General features: G+C 38.0%; 1 protein-coding gene across 1 annotated transcript in view; it reads right to left on the bottom strand.

Moving 5' to 3' along the window:
• Positions 1–19,809, bottom strand: part of SLC26A7 (solute carrier family 26 member 7) — a 182,103-nt gene that overhangs the window by 80,480 nt on the left and 81,814 nt on the right. The window contains exon 5 of the mRNA XM_007457342.1: positions 19,683–19,809. Within this exon, the coding sequence (XP_007457404.1) occupies positions 19,683–19,809 (127 nt within the window). The remainder of the gene's footprint in view (positions 1–19,682) is intronic.

The following is a 19,809-nucleotide window of genomic DNA, read 5'->3' as shown; positions in this document are numbered from 1 at the left end:
TTCAGCAGGCCTTTTACCTGCCCACTCAGACCTGAGAAGTTTTCCAGGCTCCCAGGCCGGATCACTTGCCCTCTGAGGCCCCCTCCAGGCCACGTTCATCCTAGGGAAGTAGGAGGGAGGCAGGGGAGAAGAGGAGAGGCAGACGGGGAGAAGCCGTCTGGGATCTGAGGATCAAGGAAGGCATGGAGGGCACTTCCTACACTCGCTTGGGCTCTGGAAAGCCTGCTGGGTTTCCAGGCCTGGTCCTCTGCCCTTTGAGGCCACCTCCAGCTTCAGGGGTCCTAGGGATGTAGGAGGGAGGGAGGGGGGAAAAGGAGGAGAGGTGGATGGGGCGACCCTCTGGGGCCAGGGAATCAGGGGAAGCACTGCAGGTATTTCCCCCACCCATTCAGGCCCAGTGAGCCTGCTGGGGTCCTGGACCTGGTCCTCCACCCTCCAACGCCAGAAACACTGCTGGATGCCTCATGCTACACTGAGCAGAAGCCCAAACCCCTAGCCCCCTTAGCCGTGCATCCGAAGCATAGGCTCCACCCACCACCTAATCCAGCTTCAGGGGTCCTAGGGATGTAGGAGGGAGGGAGGGGGGAAAAGGAGGAGAGGTGGATGGGGCGACCCTCTGGGGCCAGGGAATCAGGGGAAGCACTGCAGGTATTTCCCCCACCCATTCAGGCCCAGTGAGCCTGCTGGGGTCCTGGACCTGGTCCTCCACCCTCCAACGCCAGAAACACTGCTGGATGCCTCATGCTACACTGAGCAGAAGCCCAAACCCCTAGCCCCCTTAGCCGTGCATCCGAAGCATAGGCTCCCCCCACCACCTAAACCCAGCCCCTTCCTAAGTCCCGGCCACACACAGTGAAAGCCTTTTCTGGTTTTTTTTTTTTTTCTCCTCTTTTTCACTATTGTGGTTCTGTTTTACCTTCCAGTTGTTGTTTCATCTGTATTTTTATTTTTTATCTTTCTAACATATCTGTTATTTTTCTAATCTTAATTTTTACTTTTTGCTATTTTCTGCTCCTTTTTTTTTGTTTTTTCTCAACGCTGCATGGCTTGAGGGATCTTGGGATGTGAGCTGGGGGTTAGGCCAGAGCTCCTGCAGTGAGAGCTCTGAGTCTGAACCATTGGACTAACAGAGAACCTCAGACCACAGGGAATATTCATCACAGTGAGGTCTCCTGGAGATCCTCATCTTGGCACTGAGACCCAGCTCTACCCAACAGTCTGGATGCCTTAGGCCAAACAACCAGTAAGACAGGAACACAATTCAACCAATCAATAAAAAAATGAGATGACAAAAAAAATATGATACAGATGAAGGAGCAAGGTAAAAACCTACAAGACCAAATAAATGAAGAGGAAATGGGCAAAATTCTTGAAAAAGAATTCAGGGTAATGATAGTAAACATGATCCAGAACCTCAGAAATAGAATGGAGGTATGGATTAAGAAAATAAAAGAAATGTTTAATAAAGATTTAGAAGAACTAAAGAACAAACAAACAGAGGCAAACAACACAATAAATGAAATGAAAACTACACTAGAAGGAATCAATAACAGAATAACTGAGGGAGAAGAACAAATAAGTGAGCTGGAAGACAGAATGGTGTAAATAACTGCTGAGGAACGATTAAAGAAAAAAGAATAAAAATAATTGAAGACAATCTCAGAGACTTCTGGGACAACAGTCAACTAAACAATATTTGAATTATAGGGGTCCCAGAAGAAGAAGAGAAAAAGAAAGGGTATGAGAAAATTTTTGAAGGGATTATAGTGGAAAACTTCCCTAACATGGGAAAGGAAATAAGGCCAGGAAGTGCAGTGAGTCCCATACAGGAAAAACCCTAGGAGAAACACACCAAAACACATATTAATCAAACTAACAAAACTTAAATTCAAAGGAAAATATTAAAAGCAGCAAGGGAAAAGCAAAAAATAACATACAAAGGAATCCCCATAAGGTTATCAGCTGATTTTTCAGCAGAAACTCTGCAGGCCATAAGGGAGTGGCAGGGTATACTTAAAGTGATGAAAGAGAAAAAACTACAGACAAGATTACTCTGTCCAGCAAGGATCTCATTGTGATTTGATGGAGAAATCAAAAGCTTTACAGACAAGCAGAAGGTAAGAGAATTCAGCACCACCAAACCAGCTTTATAACAAATGCTAAAGGAATTTCTCTAGGCAGGAAACACTAGAGAAGAAAAAAACACCAAAAAAGAACATACATATTGATAATAACCTTGAATGTAAATGGATTAAATGCTCCAACAGAAAGACACAGACTGGCTGAATGGATACAAAAACAAAATCCATATTGATGCTGCTTACAAGAGACCCACTTCAGACCTAGGGACACATACAGACTGAAAGTGAGGGGATGGACAAAGATATTCCATGCAAATGGAAATCAAAAGAAAGCTGGAGTATCAATATTCATATCAGAAAAAATAGACACCAAAATACTGTTACAAGAGAAAAGGAAGGACACTACACAATGATCAAGGGGTCAATCCAAGAAGAAGTTATAACAAATATAAATATTTATGCACCAAACATAGGAGCACCTCAGTACATAAGGCAAATTCTAACAACCATAAGAAGGGAAATTGACAGTAACACAATAATAGTCGGGGACTTTAACACCCCACTTACACCAATGGACAGATCATCCACACAGAAACAAATGAGGAAACACAAGCTTTAAATGACACAATAGAACAGATAGATTTAACTAATATTTATAGGACATTCCACCTGAAGGTGGCAGAATACACTTCTCAAGACCACATGGAACATTCTCCAGGATAGATCACACCTTGGGTCACAAATCAAGCCTCAGAAAATTTAAGAAAATTGAAATTGTATCAAGCATCTTTTCTGACCACCTGCTGTGAGACTTGCAATCAATTACCAGAAAAAAAAAAAATGTAGAAAACACAAAAACATGGAGGCTGAAGAGTGCACTACTAAATAACCAAGAGATCACTGAAGAAATCAAAGAAGAATTTTTAAAAATACATGGAAACAAATGACAACAAAAACAAGACAACCCAAAACCTATGCAATGCAACAAAAGCAGTTCTAAGATGGAAGTTTATATCAATTCAATCTCACCTCAAGAAACAAGAAAAATCTCAAATAAACAGTCTAACATTACACCTAAAGCAACTAGAGAACAAAGAAGAAAACCCAAAATCAGTAGAAGGAAAGAAATCATAAATATCAGAACAGAAATAAATGAAATAGAAATGAAGAAAACAATAGCATGGATAAATAAAATTAAAAGTGGGTTTTTTGAGAAGATAAAAAAAACTGATAAAACTTTAGCCACATTCATCAAGAAAAACAAATGGACAGGACTCAAATCAATAAAATTAGAAATGGAAAAGGAGAAATTACAACAGATACCACAGAAATAGAAAGGATCATAAGAAACTACTACAAATAATATATGCAAATAAAATGGACAACTTGGAAGAAATGGACAAATTATTGGAAAGGTACAATTTTCCAAGACTGAAACAGGAAGAATTAGAAAATATAAACAGACCTATCACAAGTATTGAAATTGAAACTGATTAAAAGTCTTCCAACAAACAAAATTCCAGGACCACATGGCTTCACAGGTGAATTCTATCAAACATTTAGAGAAGAGGTAACACCTATCCTCCTCAAACTCTTGCAAAAAAATTGCAGAGGGAGGAACACTTAAAAGTTCTTTCTATGAAGCTACCATCACGCTGATAGCAAAACCAGACAAAGATATCACAAAAAAAGAAAATTAGAGGCTAGTAACTCTGATGAACATAGATGCAAAAATCCTGAACAAAATACGAGCAAACAAAATCCAACAACACAGTAAAAGGATCATAGACCATGATGGAGTGGGGTTTATCCCAGGAATGCAAGGATTCTTCAATATACACAAATCAATCAATGTGATACATTATATTAACAAAATGAAGAATAAAAACCATATGATCATCTCAATACATGCAGAAAAAGCTTTCGACAAAATTAAACACCCATTTATGATGAAAACTCTCCAGAAAATGGACATAGAGGGAAGCTACCTAAACATAATAAAGGCCATACATGACAAACCCACAGCAAATATCATTCTCAGTGGTGAAATACTGAAAGTATTTCCTCTAAGATCAGGAACAAGTCAAGGGTATCCACTCTCATCACTATTACTCAATATAGTTTTGGAAGTCCTAGCCATGGCAATCAGAGAAGAAAAAGAAACAAAGGAATACAATTTGGAAAAGAAGAAGTAAAACTGTCACTGTTTGCAGATGACAGGATACTATACATAGATAATCTTAAAGATGCCACAAGAAAACTACTAGAGCTAATCAATGAATTTGGTAAGGTTGCAGGATACAAAATTAATGCACAGAAATCTCTCACATTCCTATACACTAATAATGAAAAATCAGAAAGATAAATTAAGGAACAATCATATTTACCATCACAACAAAAAGAATAAAATACTTAGGAATAAACCTACATAAGGAGAGAAAAGACCTATATGCAGAAAACTATAAAACACTGATGAAAGAAATCAAAATGACACTAACAGGTGGAGAAATATACCATGTTCTTGGTTTGGAAGAATCAATATTGTAAAAATGACTATACTACCCAAAGCAATCTACAGATTCAGTGCAATCCCTATCAAACTACCAATGGCATTCTTCACAGAATTAGAGCAAAAAATTTAACAATATTTATGGTAACACAAAAGACCCCAAATATCCAAAGCACTCTTGAGAAAAGAAAAAAACAGAGCTGGAGGAATCAGGCTCCCCAACTTCAAACTACACTACAAAGCTATAGTAATCAAGACAATTAGTTCTGGCAAAAAAACAGAAATATAGATCAATGGAACAGGATAGAAAGCCAGAGATAAACCCACACACTAATGGTCACCTGATTTATGACAAAGGAGGTAAGAACATACAATGGAGAAAAGACAGCCTCTTCAATAAGTGGTCCTGGGAAAACTGGACAGCTACATGTAAAAGAATGATATTAGAACACTCCCTAACACCATACACAAAAATAAACTCCAAATGGATTAAAGACCTAAATGTAAGACTGGATACTTAAAAATCTTAGAGGAAAACATAGGAAAAACACTTTGACATAAACCACAGCAAGATCCTTTTTTTGACCCACGTCCTATAGTAATGAAAATGAAAATAAACAAATGGGACCTAATGAACCTTAAAAGCTTTTGCACAGCAAAGGAAACCATAAACAAGATGAAAAGACAACCCTCAGAATGGGAGAAAATATTTGCAAATGAAGCAACAGACAAAGGATTAATCTCAAAAATATAGAAACAGCTCATGGAGCTCAATACCAAAAAAACAAACAACCCAATCAAAAAATGGGCAGAAGACCTAAATAGACATTTCACCAAAGAAGACATACATATGGCCAAGAGGCAAATGAAAAGATGCTCAACATCACTAATTATTAGACATGCAAATCTCTAATAATTAGTGATGAATGATACAATGAAGTATCACCTAACACTGCTCAGAACATCCATCATCAAAAAATCTACAAACAACAAATGCTGGAGAGGATATGGAGAAAAGTGAACCCTTTTGCACTGTTGGTGGGAATGTAAATTGATACAGCCACTATGAAGAACATTGTGGATGTTCCTTAAAAAACTAAAAATAGAACTACCATATGACACAGCAACCCCACTACTGGGCATATACCCTGAGAAAACCATAATACAAAAATATACATGTACCACAATGTTCATTGCAGCATTATTTACAATAGCCAGGACATGGAAACAACCTAAATGTCCAACAATAGATGAATGGATGAAGATGATGTGGCACATATATACAATGGAATATTACTCAGCCATGAAAAGGAAGGAAAGTGGATCATTTGTAGAGATATGGATGGACCTAGAGTCTGTCATACAGAGTGAAGTAAGCCAGAAAGAGAAAAACAAATATTGTATATTAATGCATATACGTGGAATCTAGAAAAATGGTACAGATAAACTTATTTGTAGGGCAGGAATAGAGATGTAGACATAGAGAATGGACATGTGGACATGGGGGTTAAGGGGAGGGTGGGATGAACTGGGATATTAGGTTTAACATAAATACACTACTTTGTGTAAAATAGATAGCTAGTGGGAACCAGCTGTATAGCATAGGGAGCTCAGTTGGGTGCTCTGTGATGACTTAGGTGGGTGGGATGGGGAGGTGTGAGGGAAGTCCAAGAGAGAGGGGTTATAGGTATACATATAGCTGTTTCACTTCATTGTATAGCAATAACTAACACAGTATTGTTAAGCAATTTTACTCCAATAAAAAAATTAAAATTAAAATTAATAAATAAATTAATTTTAAAAAGAATTGCTTTTGCTGCATCCCTTAGGTTTGGGATCATTGTGTTTTCATTGTTATTTGTCTCTAGGTTTTTTTTTTTTTAATTTCTTCTTTGATTTCTTCAGTGATCCATTGGTTGTTCAGTAGCATATTGTTTATCCTCCACATGTTTGTGTTTTTTTTACAGTTGTTGCCTTGTAGTTGGTTTCTAACTCATAGGATTGTGGTTACAAAAGATGCTTGATATGATTTCAATTTTCTTAAATTTACCATGGCTCACTTTCTGGCCCAGCATGTGATCAATCCTGAAGAATGTTCCATGTGCACTTGAGAAGAATGTGTATTCTGCTGCTTTTGGGTGGAATGTTTTACACATATCAATAAAGTCCATCTGGTCTAATGTGTCATTTAAGGCCTGTGTTTCCTTATTGATTTTCTGTCTGGATGATCTGTCCATTGATGAGAGTGGGGTGTTAAAGTTCCCCACTATTATTGTGTTTCTGTTGATTTCTCCTTTTATGCCTGTTTTATTTGCCTTATATATTGAGGTTCTCCTATGTCGGGTGCACATATATTTACAATTGTCATATCTTCTTCTTGGATTGATCCCTTGATCACTTTGTAGTGCCCTTCTTTGTCTCTTGTAACAGTCTTTATTTTAAAGTCTATTTTGTCTGATAATAATATTGCCACTCAAGCTTTCTTTTGATTTCCATTATCATGGAATAACTTTTTCCATCCCCCACTTTCAGTCTCTATGTGTCCCTAGATCTGAAGTGGGTCTCTTGTACACAGCATATATATGGGTCTTGTTTTTGTATCCATTCAGCCAGTCTATGTCTTGGTTGGAACATTTAATCCATTTACATTTAAGGGAATTACCGATTTTGTATATTCTTTTTTTTTTTTTTTTTTTTTTTTTTTGCGGTAAACGGGCCTCTCACTGTTGTGGCCTCTCCCATTGTGGAGCACAGGCTTCAGACGTGCAGGCTCAGCGGCCATGGCTCACGGGCCCAGCCACTCCGCGGCATGTGTGATCTTCCCGGACCGGGGCACCAGCCTGTGTCCCCTGCAACGGCAGGCAGACTCTCAACCACTGCGCCACCAGGGAAGCCTCAATTTTGTATATTCTTACTGCCATTTTCTTAATCGTTTTGGATTTGTTCTTGTAGGTCTTTTTCTTCCCTTCCTCTTTTGTTCTCTTGTGATTTGTTAACAAGTTTAGTGCTGTGTTTGGATTCCTTTTACTTTTTTGTGTGTGTTTCTCTTGTAGATTTTTGGTTTGCAGTTATCATGAGGTTTTGATACAGTAGTCTATAAATAAACAAGATTCTTTTAAGTTGCTTGTCTTTTATTTTCAAATGCACTTCCAATATCCTGCATTTGTGCTCTCCTTGTTGCACAATTGCTGGTTTTGATATATTTGTGTGTGGATGATTTCCTACCTTTACTGTATGTTTGCCTTTACTGGTGTGCTTTTCCATTTGTATTTTTCTTTTAATAGTTGTGGCCTTTTCTTTTCCACATAGAGAAGTTCCTTTAGCATTTGTTGCAAAGCTGGTCTGGTGGTGATGAATTCTCTTAGCTTCTTCTTTTCTGTAATACTTTTGATTCTCCATCGAATCTGAATGAGAGTCTTGCTGGGTAAAGTATTCTTGGTTGTAGGTTCGTCCCTTTCATCATTTTAAATATATAATGCCACTCCCTTCTGGACTGCAGAATTTCTGCTGAGAAATCAGCTGATGACCTTATGGGAACTCGCTTGTTTGTTATGTTGCTTTTCCCCTTGATGCTTCTAACATTTTTTCTTTGTTTCTAAGTTTTGTCAGTTTGATTACTCTGTGTCTTGACATGTTCCTCCATGGGTTTTTCCTGTCTAGGACTTTCTGTGCTTCTTGGACTTGGGTGACTGTTTCCTTTCCCATGTTTGGGGAGTTTTCATCTATTATCTCTTCAATTATTTTCTCAGGTCTTTTCTCTCTCTCTTCTCTTTCTGGGACCCCTGCCATGCAAATGTCAGTGACTTTACTCTTTTCCCAGAGGTCTCTTAGACTGTCCTTGTTTCTTTTCATTCTTTTTCCTTTATTCTCTTCCACAACAGTGATTTCCACCATTCTGTCTTCCAGATCACTTATCCATTCTTCTGCCTTAGTTATTCTGCTTTTGATTCCTTCTAGTGTATTTTTCATTTCAGTTATTGTATTGTTCATCTCTGTTTGTTTGCTCTTTATTTTTTCTAGCTCTTTGTTAAACATTTCTTATATCTTCTCAATCTGTGCCTCCATTCTTCTTCTGAGATCTTGGATATCTTTACTATCATTACTCTGAATTCTTTTTTGGGTTGATTGCCTATCTCCACTTCACTTAGTTGTTCTTCTGGGGTTTTATCTTGTTCCTTCATCTGGAACATATTCCTCTGCTAGCTTATTTTGTCTAACTTTCTGTGACTGTGGTTTCCATTCCACAGGCTGCAGGACTATAGGTCTTCTTGCTTCGGCTGTCTGCCCCTTGGTGGGTGAGGCTGTCTAACAGACTTGTGTAGACTTCCTGATGGGAGGGACATGTTTCTGCCCACTGGTTTGTGGAACTGGGTCTTGTCCCTCTGGTGAGCAGGGCTGTGTCAAAGGATGTGTTTAGCAGGAAGCTGTGGGCTCAGGAAGACTTTAAGCACCCTGTCTGCTGATGAGTGGGGCTGTGTTGCTGCCCTGTTGGTTGTTTGGCCTGAGGTGTCCCAGCACTGGAGCCTACAGGCTATTGGGTGGGGCCCCCTCTTGGTGGAAAAATGGCAGCCTCCAGGGGTGCTCATGCCAGTGAGTACTCCCCAAAACTACCACTGCCAATGTATTTGTCCCTTCAGTGAGTCACAACCACCCCCTGCCTCCACAGGAGACCCTCCAATTCTATGAGCTAAGTCTGAACCAGGCTCTTATGAGGTCACTGCTTTTTTCACCATGTCCTGGTACACATGAGACCTTGTATGCACCTTCCAAGAGTGGAGTTTCTGTTTCCCCCAGTCCTGTGGAATTCCTCCAATCAAACCCCACTGGACTTCAAAGCCAGATTCTCTGGGGGCTCCTCCTCCCATTGCTAGACCCCCAGGTTGGGGAGCCTGATATGGGGCTCAGAACTTTCACTCATGTGGGAGAACTTTTGTGGTATAATTATTTTCCAGTTTGTGGGTCACCTACCCAATAGGTATGGGATTTGATTTTATCACAGTTATGCCCCTCCAACTGTTTCATTGTGGTTTCTCCTTTTTCTTTGGATGTAGGATATTCTTTGTGTTAGGTTCCAGCATTTTTTTGTTGATGGCTGTTCAGCAGTTAGTTGTGATTTTGATGTTTCTGTAAGGAGAGGTGAGCTCACGTCCTAATACTGCACCATCTTTCTGAGGTAGCCCCTGGAAACCTGGAGGTCCCATCATGACATGGCTACTGCTATTATTTGGAGAAGCACTCTCACTCAACATGTTTATTAAGGTTCTACTTGTACAAGACATTGATCTAAATTTTAAACCTATTATTACAGTAAATCTCAAGTAATCCATCTTTGATATATGTTATTTGATCTAAATAATCAGATGTTAAATCACTCCATTTTTATAAGAATGAAGCAAAATCCAAAGCTAAAAGAAACCTCATATTCAGGATTTAATTAAGAAAAAAGGAGGTCATACCCTTTTAATAGTTTCCACGGTCATACCCATTCAATAGTTTCTCATTGTACAACTTTACTGAAGTTCTAAAGAAGGCCCTGCATAGAAACACCTGTGCTCAGAGAAAAATAAGTTTGTGTTTCACTAGAGAAACAACAAAGTGATAGTATAACCAACAATATTTAATAAATCTGACAGTACACTACTTTATGGTAGGTATTAAGTACTGATCTGAAATCTATGAATCTTAACTCCCAATATATGACTTTGTGTCAGTCATCAACCACAAATCCAGGAATATCTCCAGAAAAACGGTAACATTCATACATGCTTGTTACCATGTATTCAGACTTTGGTCTGAAAACACATTTGGCATAATTTGTGCATAGACATTTGTCTAAAATCCAGTGACCTGTACCCTTATAGGAGACAGAAGAGGATCAGACACACACAGAGAGGGGAAGGCCATCTGGTGACAGAGGCACAGTTTTGTGTGATGCAGCCACAAGCCAAGGAATGCCTGGAGCTACCAGAAGCTAGAAGACAAGGAATGATTCTCCCCTAGAACCTCCAGAGCATGTGTGGCCCTGGTGACACCTTGATTTTGGACTTCTGGCCTCTTTAAATGAGAGAATAAATTTTTGTGTGTTGTTACTATGTTTATGGTAATTTATTACAGTAGCCATAGGCTACAAACACAGTTACCAAGTAAAATGCTTCTCACTGCTGAGACAATTCAAGGAGGGTGTTATGGACTTGGTTGTGTTTCCCTAAAATTCATATGTTAAAGCCCAAATCCTCAATACCTCATAATGTGACTAATAATATTTGGAGACAGGGCCTTTAAAGAGGTAATTAAGTTAAAATGATGTTGTTAGGGTGGGCCCTAATCCAATCTGACTGGTGTCTTTATATAAAGAAGAGCTTAAGACAGACAGAGAGACACCAGGAATGCACATGCAAAGAGGTGCTAACATGTGAAGAGGCAGGAGGGTGGTCATATACAAACAAAGTAGAGAAGCCTCAGAGCAAACCAGCCGTACTGGCATCTTGATTTTTGACTTCCAGCATTCAGAACTGTGAGAAACTACATTTCTATTTTTTAAGCCACCCAGTCTATACAGTTTGTCATGGCAGCCCTAGCAATACAGAGGACAAAGGGACTCACAGCTTTTGCCTTTGGAGTTCCCTATATACCCTAGTAAATTCCTTCCTCTTCAAGTTAACAAAGATAAAAGTAACCAAGATAAAACACAAAATGAAACTAAACAGAAAGCTTTTAGTAACAGTGACTAAACAATTAGTACCATTAAGAGAGACAGCCAACTGATTAAGCACCTGTCACAGATAAATAGGCATGGTGGATAGCTGTGGTAAGGATTTCAACTACAGTGCCTAACAAAGGCAGTATTTAGAATGCACTTGTCAGAGCTAGAAAGACCTTAGAAATCAACCAGTTGAATGTACTCATTCTACAGATGTAGAAAACAAGGCTCCAAAGATTTGTAACTTACCTTATCCTAGAAGACTTGGCTTGTGAGTGACAGAGTCAAGACTGTGACTCAGGTTCTCTGAACCCTAGAGCAACACATTCACCAATGCCTCACACACTATTCTCTTCTTTCAGTCCAGCAAACAATTTTTCCAAACTTCCCCAGTGCTTCCTTTTTCCCTTAGGATATATGGAGGGGAGATGCCACCCTTTGAAAGAGAGACTATCATGGAGCATCGAGTCTTTGATTTTGTTTGTTAGTGATGGGATTCAATGGCATCTATCTGCTTCTCAGACAAACAAGCTCTACCCACCTGCTGCCTTGTGCCTTTAACACCAGCAGCAGAATCAAGTCAATCCAAGGGAAGCAATAATGCCTTCCAACTTTATTCTAAAAACTGTGAGCACAGGAACCATGACTGTCTTTTTTTTAATATATACACATTTGGTGAAAGTATACTTGTATCTATACAGTGCAATCACCTTAGTTCCTTCTCTCCACCTCGAATGGAGAGAAATTTTTATATTATCCTTACCACAAACATATGGTGGGAGGGCAGACTGGGATGGAAAGAACAGGAGAGATTGTTTAAAATTCATCACTTTCCAGAAGAGTGGGGGAACTAACATTTCTAGGCACTAGGCTAGACAACCTATATGCAGTGACTCATTTAATTAATTAATATAAGGTGAGCATAATCACTTCTTCACTCTATCACATTATCTGCTTCAATTACACTGCCTGGTTTCCTTCTTTAACACTATCTGAGATTATCTTGTTCACCAATTTTTCTCCTCCCTTCCTACTTCACATCGCTTCTGCCTCAGCATTTCAATAAAACTCCATGAGAACAGGGATGTTATTTCTCAACTGTATTCTCATCATCTATGAGGTGGTCAACTAACATCTGTTGAGTAAATCCATTATAGTGGTTCTTAAACTCTTGAATCAAGGATGAACACTAATCTTTTCCCATCCACGTGTAGATTATTCTGTTGAATATTTCTGGTTTTGAAGCCTCACATTTAGTTCAACTCTCCCACTTTTCAGATGAGACTGAAGTCTGCTGCGGGCCCTGGCTTTTGTTTTGTTTTTTGTTGTTTGTTTTTTGTTTTTCCGGTACGTGGGCCTCTCACTGTTGTGGCCTCTCCCGCTGTGGAGCACAGGCTCCGGACGCGCAGGCTCAGCGGCCATGGCTGACGGGCCCTGCCGCTCCATGGCATGTGGGATCTTCCTGTACCGGGGCACAAACCCGTGTCCCCTGCATTGGCAGGTGGACTCTCAACCACTGCACCACCAGGGAAGCCCATGGCTTTTGTTTTTTAAGGTAGCTTTCACATCCTTGGAGCCTTCAAACATGAGCCACAATTGCCCAGGCACATCCTCTCCCTGCCCCAATTTGCTTTCAACTTGATTATATTTGTCTTTTTCTTTTTTTATGTTTTTTTTTTTGGCCGTGCCATGCAGCATTCAGGATCTTAGTTCCCTGAGCAGGGATCAAACCCATGCTCCCTACAGTGGAAGAACAGAGTCTCAACAACTGCCCAGCCAGGAAGTCCCCAACTTGACTATATTTGAATTCTACATAAGCAGATCTAGATTCCTGCTCAGGGACCATTAAAGCCATTTATGATCATTCCAAAATTGATGTTGGCACAAGTTCTCTCTGGTCTTCAGAATTTGATGTCTCCTATAAACTTTGCCTACATATCTTTAAACAATTTAGAATGGTTATTGTTAAGATCAAGCTCCCCTAATTGCTCTATTTCCCAAAGTAGCACACACTAATAGAAAAACAAGACTAATAATAAGTTTAAAGCTCAAACATAGTCTGTGTTTTCATGAATACAAACACAACCCCAAAAGGAAGAAAAAAATTACAGCATTCTATTATTCTTTACATCATTTTATATGCATATTTCTGATCAATAACTGCTTCTTACACTGGAAATTTATCCCAATAAACTACTGTTTTAAGGGATACTTTAAGTCTCCAACCAAAATGTGATCTAGGGGAAGTATGGTATGTTAAACAGCTAGAGACAGCTTGGGTGCACAAAACTCACTTGCACCAAACACACAATCAAGCATGCCAAGGCCCAAGTGGCGTCCAGCCATCCCTTGTTTAGAAAACCAAGTTTAATTTGAATTACTTAAGCAACTGGATTTTGTGCTGATGCATTTTTCAGTGAATTGCAGGGGATGGAGAGCTTAGCCCAAGATAATTGAATTGTTAAAATATTTGCCTTCTGATTTAGAATTTTAAAGTAACCTTTGTTACAAATTCTCATATAATTGTTTCATATCCAAATTAAACCTGCCACATTTTCTCTCCCCTATATCCCTGATTGATTCAAGCTGCAGATTAACATTCCTTTTCTCTCCCCTTCAATTTATTCTGTCCATTTTTCAGGGTGTATTGAACGTCCTTACAATTCACAACAGAAATATCACAATAACTGCAGAGAAAATGTGGGCTGTCATAAACTACCAAAGCATGTTCTTGATTCAGAAATCCCAGAGAGCCTGTGTTCTTCAAAGTAGATTTTTTCACATATAAGCCTCATTTGTACATTTTTAATTGTGATCTCATTCTCTATGGAAGAAAATGTTTCATTGGCTTTGATTTCCTTCTGATGTTTCTAGCCCAGTTTGTTAATCTTCTTGGTTCCTGCTTTGTAGCCTTCAGAGCTACCCAAACGAGAAAAGTGCTTTGCTTGCACTTCAGGGATGGGAGTGGGAATGAAATTGCTTTCTGGTTCTGAAACTCCTCAATTTTAAAAAAGGAAATAAAAACTTCCCAAAAAGGGTAGGTGAATATATTGCCAAGCTTGTCTTGTGCTCTTGGCTTTAATGTACAGAATTATTTAGAAGAGTTCTCATATAAAGCCATGCCAGTGAAAATAGCTTTGCCAAATTTATCATAGACTGCTACAGGCTGAGACGCTGATGCCACCTCAAAGAAATTCACATTTGCTAATATAAGCTAGAAATTGTTGTTTTATTGTACCTTTTGGGGGGAAATGTCCTGTCTAATAAAAAGATACATCATCATTTCTCAGTATAAAAAAATCAATTTTTGTATTGACAAGAATAATTAACCTTTTCCCTGTTATCTGTGTGGGACCAACTATCAGTCAAAAATTTAAATTTGATAAAAAAATTTATTTGGTCTTGACCTGCTATCTTCCTGCTCTCTGATTGCCTTCTCCAGAAGCTTTTAAGGCTTCACAAATTCACATAGTGAGACATTTTCTCTAGATTTTGGTTTTATCAATTAGAGAATTTGCCTTCTAATGAGTATTAAAATAAACTTCAAAATTATTTTTCTTTTTATAAAAATCTCTCAAAAGGGAACCCTAGTGCACTGTTAGTGGGAATGTAGCTTGGTGCAGCCACTATGGAAATCAGTATGGTGGTTTCTCAAAAAAACTAAAAATAGAACTACCATATGATCCAGCAAGTCCACTTCTGGGTATTAATCCCCCAAAATGAAAATGCTAATTCAAAAAGATACATGTACCCCAATGTTCACAGCAATATTGTTTACATTAGTCAAGAGATGGAAGCAACCTAAGCGTTCATCAATAGATGAATGAATAAAGAAGATGTGGTGTGTATATATATATACCATATATATACAATGGAATATTACTCAGCCACACATGCAAAAAAGTGAAATTTTGCCATTTGCAACAACATGGATGGATTTTGAGGGTATTATGCTAAGTGAAATAAGTCAGACAGAGAAAGACAAATACTTTATGATACCACTTATATGAGGGGTCTAAAAAATAAAGCTAAAAAATATAACAAAATAGAAAAAAAAATTTAATTTGAGAACACAGGAATAAAATGATTTAACTGGTGAGTCAGGATCCAAAGACAGAAGTGACACATAATATTATTGCTTCTGCTTGTTTTACAATATATTGCAGAACTGTTTATAATTTAATAAATGGGTTTATAACTGGTTGGGGGGGAATGAGCTGAATAGATGGAATTATTTTAAAATAAAAATAAAATAAAAAACATAGCATTTCTTTACTTCTGATGACTAACCCTCATTAATAGCAGATATTTTTTTATGTTTTATAAATTTTGGAATCATCTTTATTTGTAAGTTGAAAAAAAGATATAATTTTGTTTTATTATTTAGATTTGCTTACCTGATTAACAGTCCTCTAGAGAGGAAAAGGATTGGTATTTATTACTTATATAGCACTTTTTAAAGTGCACTGACATAGAAAACAAAATTACGGTTTCCAAAGGGGAAAGAGAATGGGGGGGGAGGGATAAATTAGGAATCTGGGATTAACAGATTAAACAGTACTATATATAAAACAGGTAAACAATAAGGACCTGACTGTATAACACAGGAAACCATATTTAATACGTTGTAATAACCTTAATGGAAAAGAATCTGAAAAAGAATCACACCTGAAACAATGTAAATCAACTATAAGTCAAAAAAAAAGGATCTATTGGAAGTCTGTTCTATAATCTGAGAGGGAAGAACTGAGCATGTAACACTAACCTTATCTGATTCAAATTAATCCTTTAAAATGTTCCATGGAAGCAAGAACATCTGCCAGCCCTAAGTAACCAAAGAGAGAGAGATTTTAGCTAATCAAACTAGAGAATTAGATTCTCTTAGTAGAACAGAATCAGGCATCCACCAGGAAGAAGACACTGTAGAAACCATTGCAGTGGCAGATGGAAGATACCTCAATATGCAGTGACCTAAGAACAGGATAAAGACAAAAGGCTATGTTTTCTCTCAAAGTTGACCAGAAGCACTGCTATTACTGGAATTAATTAATGCACATTTTGATTGGCCAATTCTGAATTGTTTTAGGAAATTTGAGTGTTCCAGCTGAGACTCTTGGGAGTGGTGACTGGCTCATTGTATAGGAGTCTCAAATATTCTAGATATTAATTTATGTTCCAAGGAATATCAGTAACATTCTTTATCCTTCATCAGCCTGAGTAGCTTTCATAAAGGATATAACAGTTTTGAGAACTTAGAAGCATAAAAAATCCAAAAATATGTTAAATCACTCTCTAGGTTCTTTGACCTGATGATCAAGACCTCTATTTTGTCCTCTGTTCTATACCTCTGTGCTGAGTTCAGCTCTCCTCCTTCACATCCCACCTAAATGATCCATGGGCAAGTTCAGATTTACTTTATCATCAGATTCATTTTTAGCCTAACTACACCAAAGCACACCTTCCAAATGTCCCAGTGTGACCTATGCATGATGCAAAATCTATTTCTTAATCTAATGCTCAGATCACAATTTTTGACATTGCAATATCAGCATTAATTTTGAAACCTTGGCAAGAACCAAAGCATCATTCTTACCTAGGTGCCTAACAGTGCAGGGCTCTGAGACTTTGAAAAGCAAGAGCAACTTTTCTTTGTTTTCCATCTACACAAAGCATACCAACTTCCACCAACTGAGTAATGCAAATTTAATCAGCCATCTAACAATATTTCTAAATCTGATTACGTTTCAGTATGAGAACTTACAAAAGACCCCCAAAAGTCACATTAAAGTGTCTGATCTACAAGGCAAAGAAAAAGTAGCTTGCAGTTTACCTTCCAAGAAAACAAAATTTAAAAAATCATACACAAAGCACTTCAATGTAGCATTTTATGCACATTTCCACCAGAGAAACGAGCTGAAAGACCAAATGTTCTCATATCCAGCTATCCAGACTCTTTTAGCACTAGTGAAAAGAGGAATGATTATTTGTGTAATGTGAATATGACTGAAGTAGCCAACCTGTAACCTGCACGCATTTCTTTACACTGCTCATGCACAGACAAGCATGCTGTTCCCAGCCAGGAGATCAGGACACAATCTAGTACTGATTTGGTTCTGTTGGTGCACACCTGGCATCACCAAAAGTTTTAACTCAGCCAGTCACCTGATAACTTACAGCTATTTTGGTCTACTTTTGTTTGATTTAGAGCTTGGAATTATATTGTTTCCACTTCCAGTGTTCTTGTTTTAGTTTTATGCTTTCTTATAATGAATGAATCACTGAGCAAGATATTATCTAAATAGCAAAAATTCAGAACAAGCTTCCAGCTTTGTGTTGCCAATTACTATCTATATTAACTACTTTACTAACTAATCAAAGAAACACACAAACAGAAACGTGATACTATTTTTCACATAACAAAATGGCAAATTTTAAAAATAGTAATAATCAGAGTTGACAATGATGAGAGTAAATATTAATTGGTACAGCTTTTCAGATTGATATTTGGCAAAAATACTTTAATCCAGTGATTCCATAACTAGGAATTGATCTCAATGAAATCATCAGGGATGCAAACTAGAACATAGGAATAAAACAAATCTTCAATGAGCTGTGTATAATTGTGAAATACCACAAACCACCTCAATAATGGGAATTAGATAATTTATTAAACTTATATATATGGAGCTACTATTCAGCCATTCCTTGATTAAGAGCAAGAATATTAAGAATGGGAATACTCCCATTATAAAACATTAATGTAATTCAGTATAGAACATTACATTGTATGAGACCAGAATATGCCACTCCAAAATATGCCTCTTTGGTTTAAGAATTATTTTTAGCTCATTATTTTGAGAAACAGCAGACACAGGGAACCTCTGAGAACAGTGTAAGTTACCCTTTCATAGAGAAATTTACATTTATATAGAAAATCTCTGTTTGCAAGGGTGTCTTCCTCTCAGTACCAGGAAGAAAAAGATGACTAAATCACAAGAGATTCTTACCAATGGAGAAGGCACCGATTTAAATCTGCATAATAAATCTTCACTGTATTTTTCATGGTCATCTTCTCATAACTTACTTCCCCCAACTCTTATTCCTTTGTTTTAACTGAAGTGGTATTTAAAGATGTGGGAGTTTTCCTAGATTGATTAAAGGCACCATCCTATAGATCCAACAAGCTCAGCAAACTCTAAACAGAATCATTTCAAAGAAGACCTCACCTAAAACATCATAATCTGTTGAAAACCAAATAAAAAGTAAAAATCTTAAAAGTAATTAGAAGAAAACAACAGATTATATTCATGGAACAACAAGAAGGAAAACAGCTGACTTCCCACAAGAAACAATGGAAACAAGGAAACAAAAGACAAACCCCTTTTTTTTTTTTTTTTTTTTTTTTGGGGGTACTAGGGCCTCTCACTGTTGTGGCCTCTCCCATTGCAGAGCACAAGCTCCGGACACGCAGGCTCAGCGGCCATGGCTCATAGGCCCAGCTGCTCTGCGGCATGTGGGATCTTCCCGCACCGGGGCACGAACCCGGGTGCCCTGCATCGGCAGGCGGACTCTCAACCACTGCACCACCGGGGAAACCCCTAGCCACTTCTTTTGAGTTACTAATCCCAGAGTTTCTCCCATGTGTATATGAAATATACATGCTAATAAACTTGTTTGTTTTTCTCTTGTTAGTCTTTTGTTACAGGAGCCCCAGCTCCTCAAGGATAGAAGGAAAATATACTTTTCCTCCTCTACAATATAAAATTAAATAAAATGAAGTCTGGTTGCTCTCAACTTCATTAACAAGACATTGATTTTCTTATAGAACTCCAATAGGATGTGACTTCCTGAGCAGTCATAGATTTCAGGTCAGCTTCAAAAAGAGACCAAGAATGGGGAATTATTAGGATAATATGTTGAAACTGGACACATGTTCCTCTCTCAGGTTCAAGTGACTTTTAATAACTGATTGTCTGCTATTGGGACTCCAGACCCGAATTTTGACCAAGCCTCTGATTTGATCTATACCAGGGTTCACAATATGGAAAGAATGTGGTAAGGTGTACTGTTGTTACACTGGGCCACAAGCCTGGTAGTTGGCTTCCATTAGAAGTTAGCAACATATCTGGTCACAGAAAAATCCAAGCTATTTTTTTCCAACCATGTTCCCAAATTATACCGTATTTAATTGTTTATTACAAAGAATTGCTCCCCAAATTAGTAGGTTTTACTAATTAGTTTCATACCCTTAATCACATTAAAAATATCCTAAAAGATTTTATTTAAGCCCAATTTGCTTTAAAACAAAAATCTCAGCATTGTAATTAACCAAATTTTACTATGTGAAACACACACCCAAAATATATGAACAAAGACATAGGGAAAAACTCACATAAAAGAATCCAAGTGGTCCAGATATATATGGCATTTTCATTCCCAAGAGATATTTGACTTGTGAAGTCACAACATGGGTGGCAGCCCCAGTTGTCATCGCACTGATCACAGGTTCTGTAAGCAGG

The sequence above is a fragment of the Lipotes vexillifer genome, unplaced genomic scaffold (genome assembly GCF_000442215.2).
Source record: "Lipotes vexillifer unplaced genomic scaffold, Lipotes_vexillifer_v1.1 scaffold174, whole genome shotgun sequence".
Lineage (NCBI taxonomy): Eukaryota > Metazoa > Chordata > Mammalia > Artiodactyla > Lipotidae > Lipotes > Lipotes vexillifer.
The sequence above is the reverse complement of the archived record's forward strand: the minus strand, read 5'-3'. Positions and strand labels throughout refer to the sequence as shown.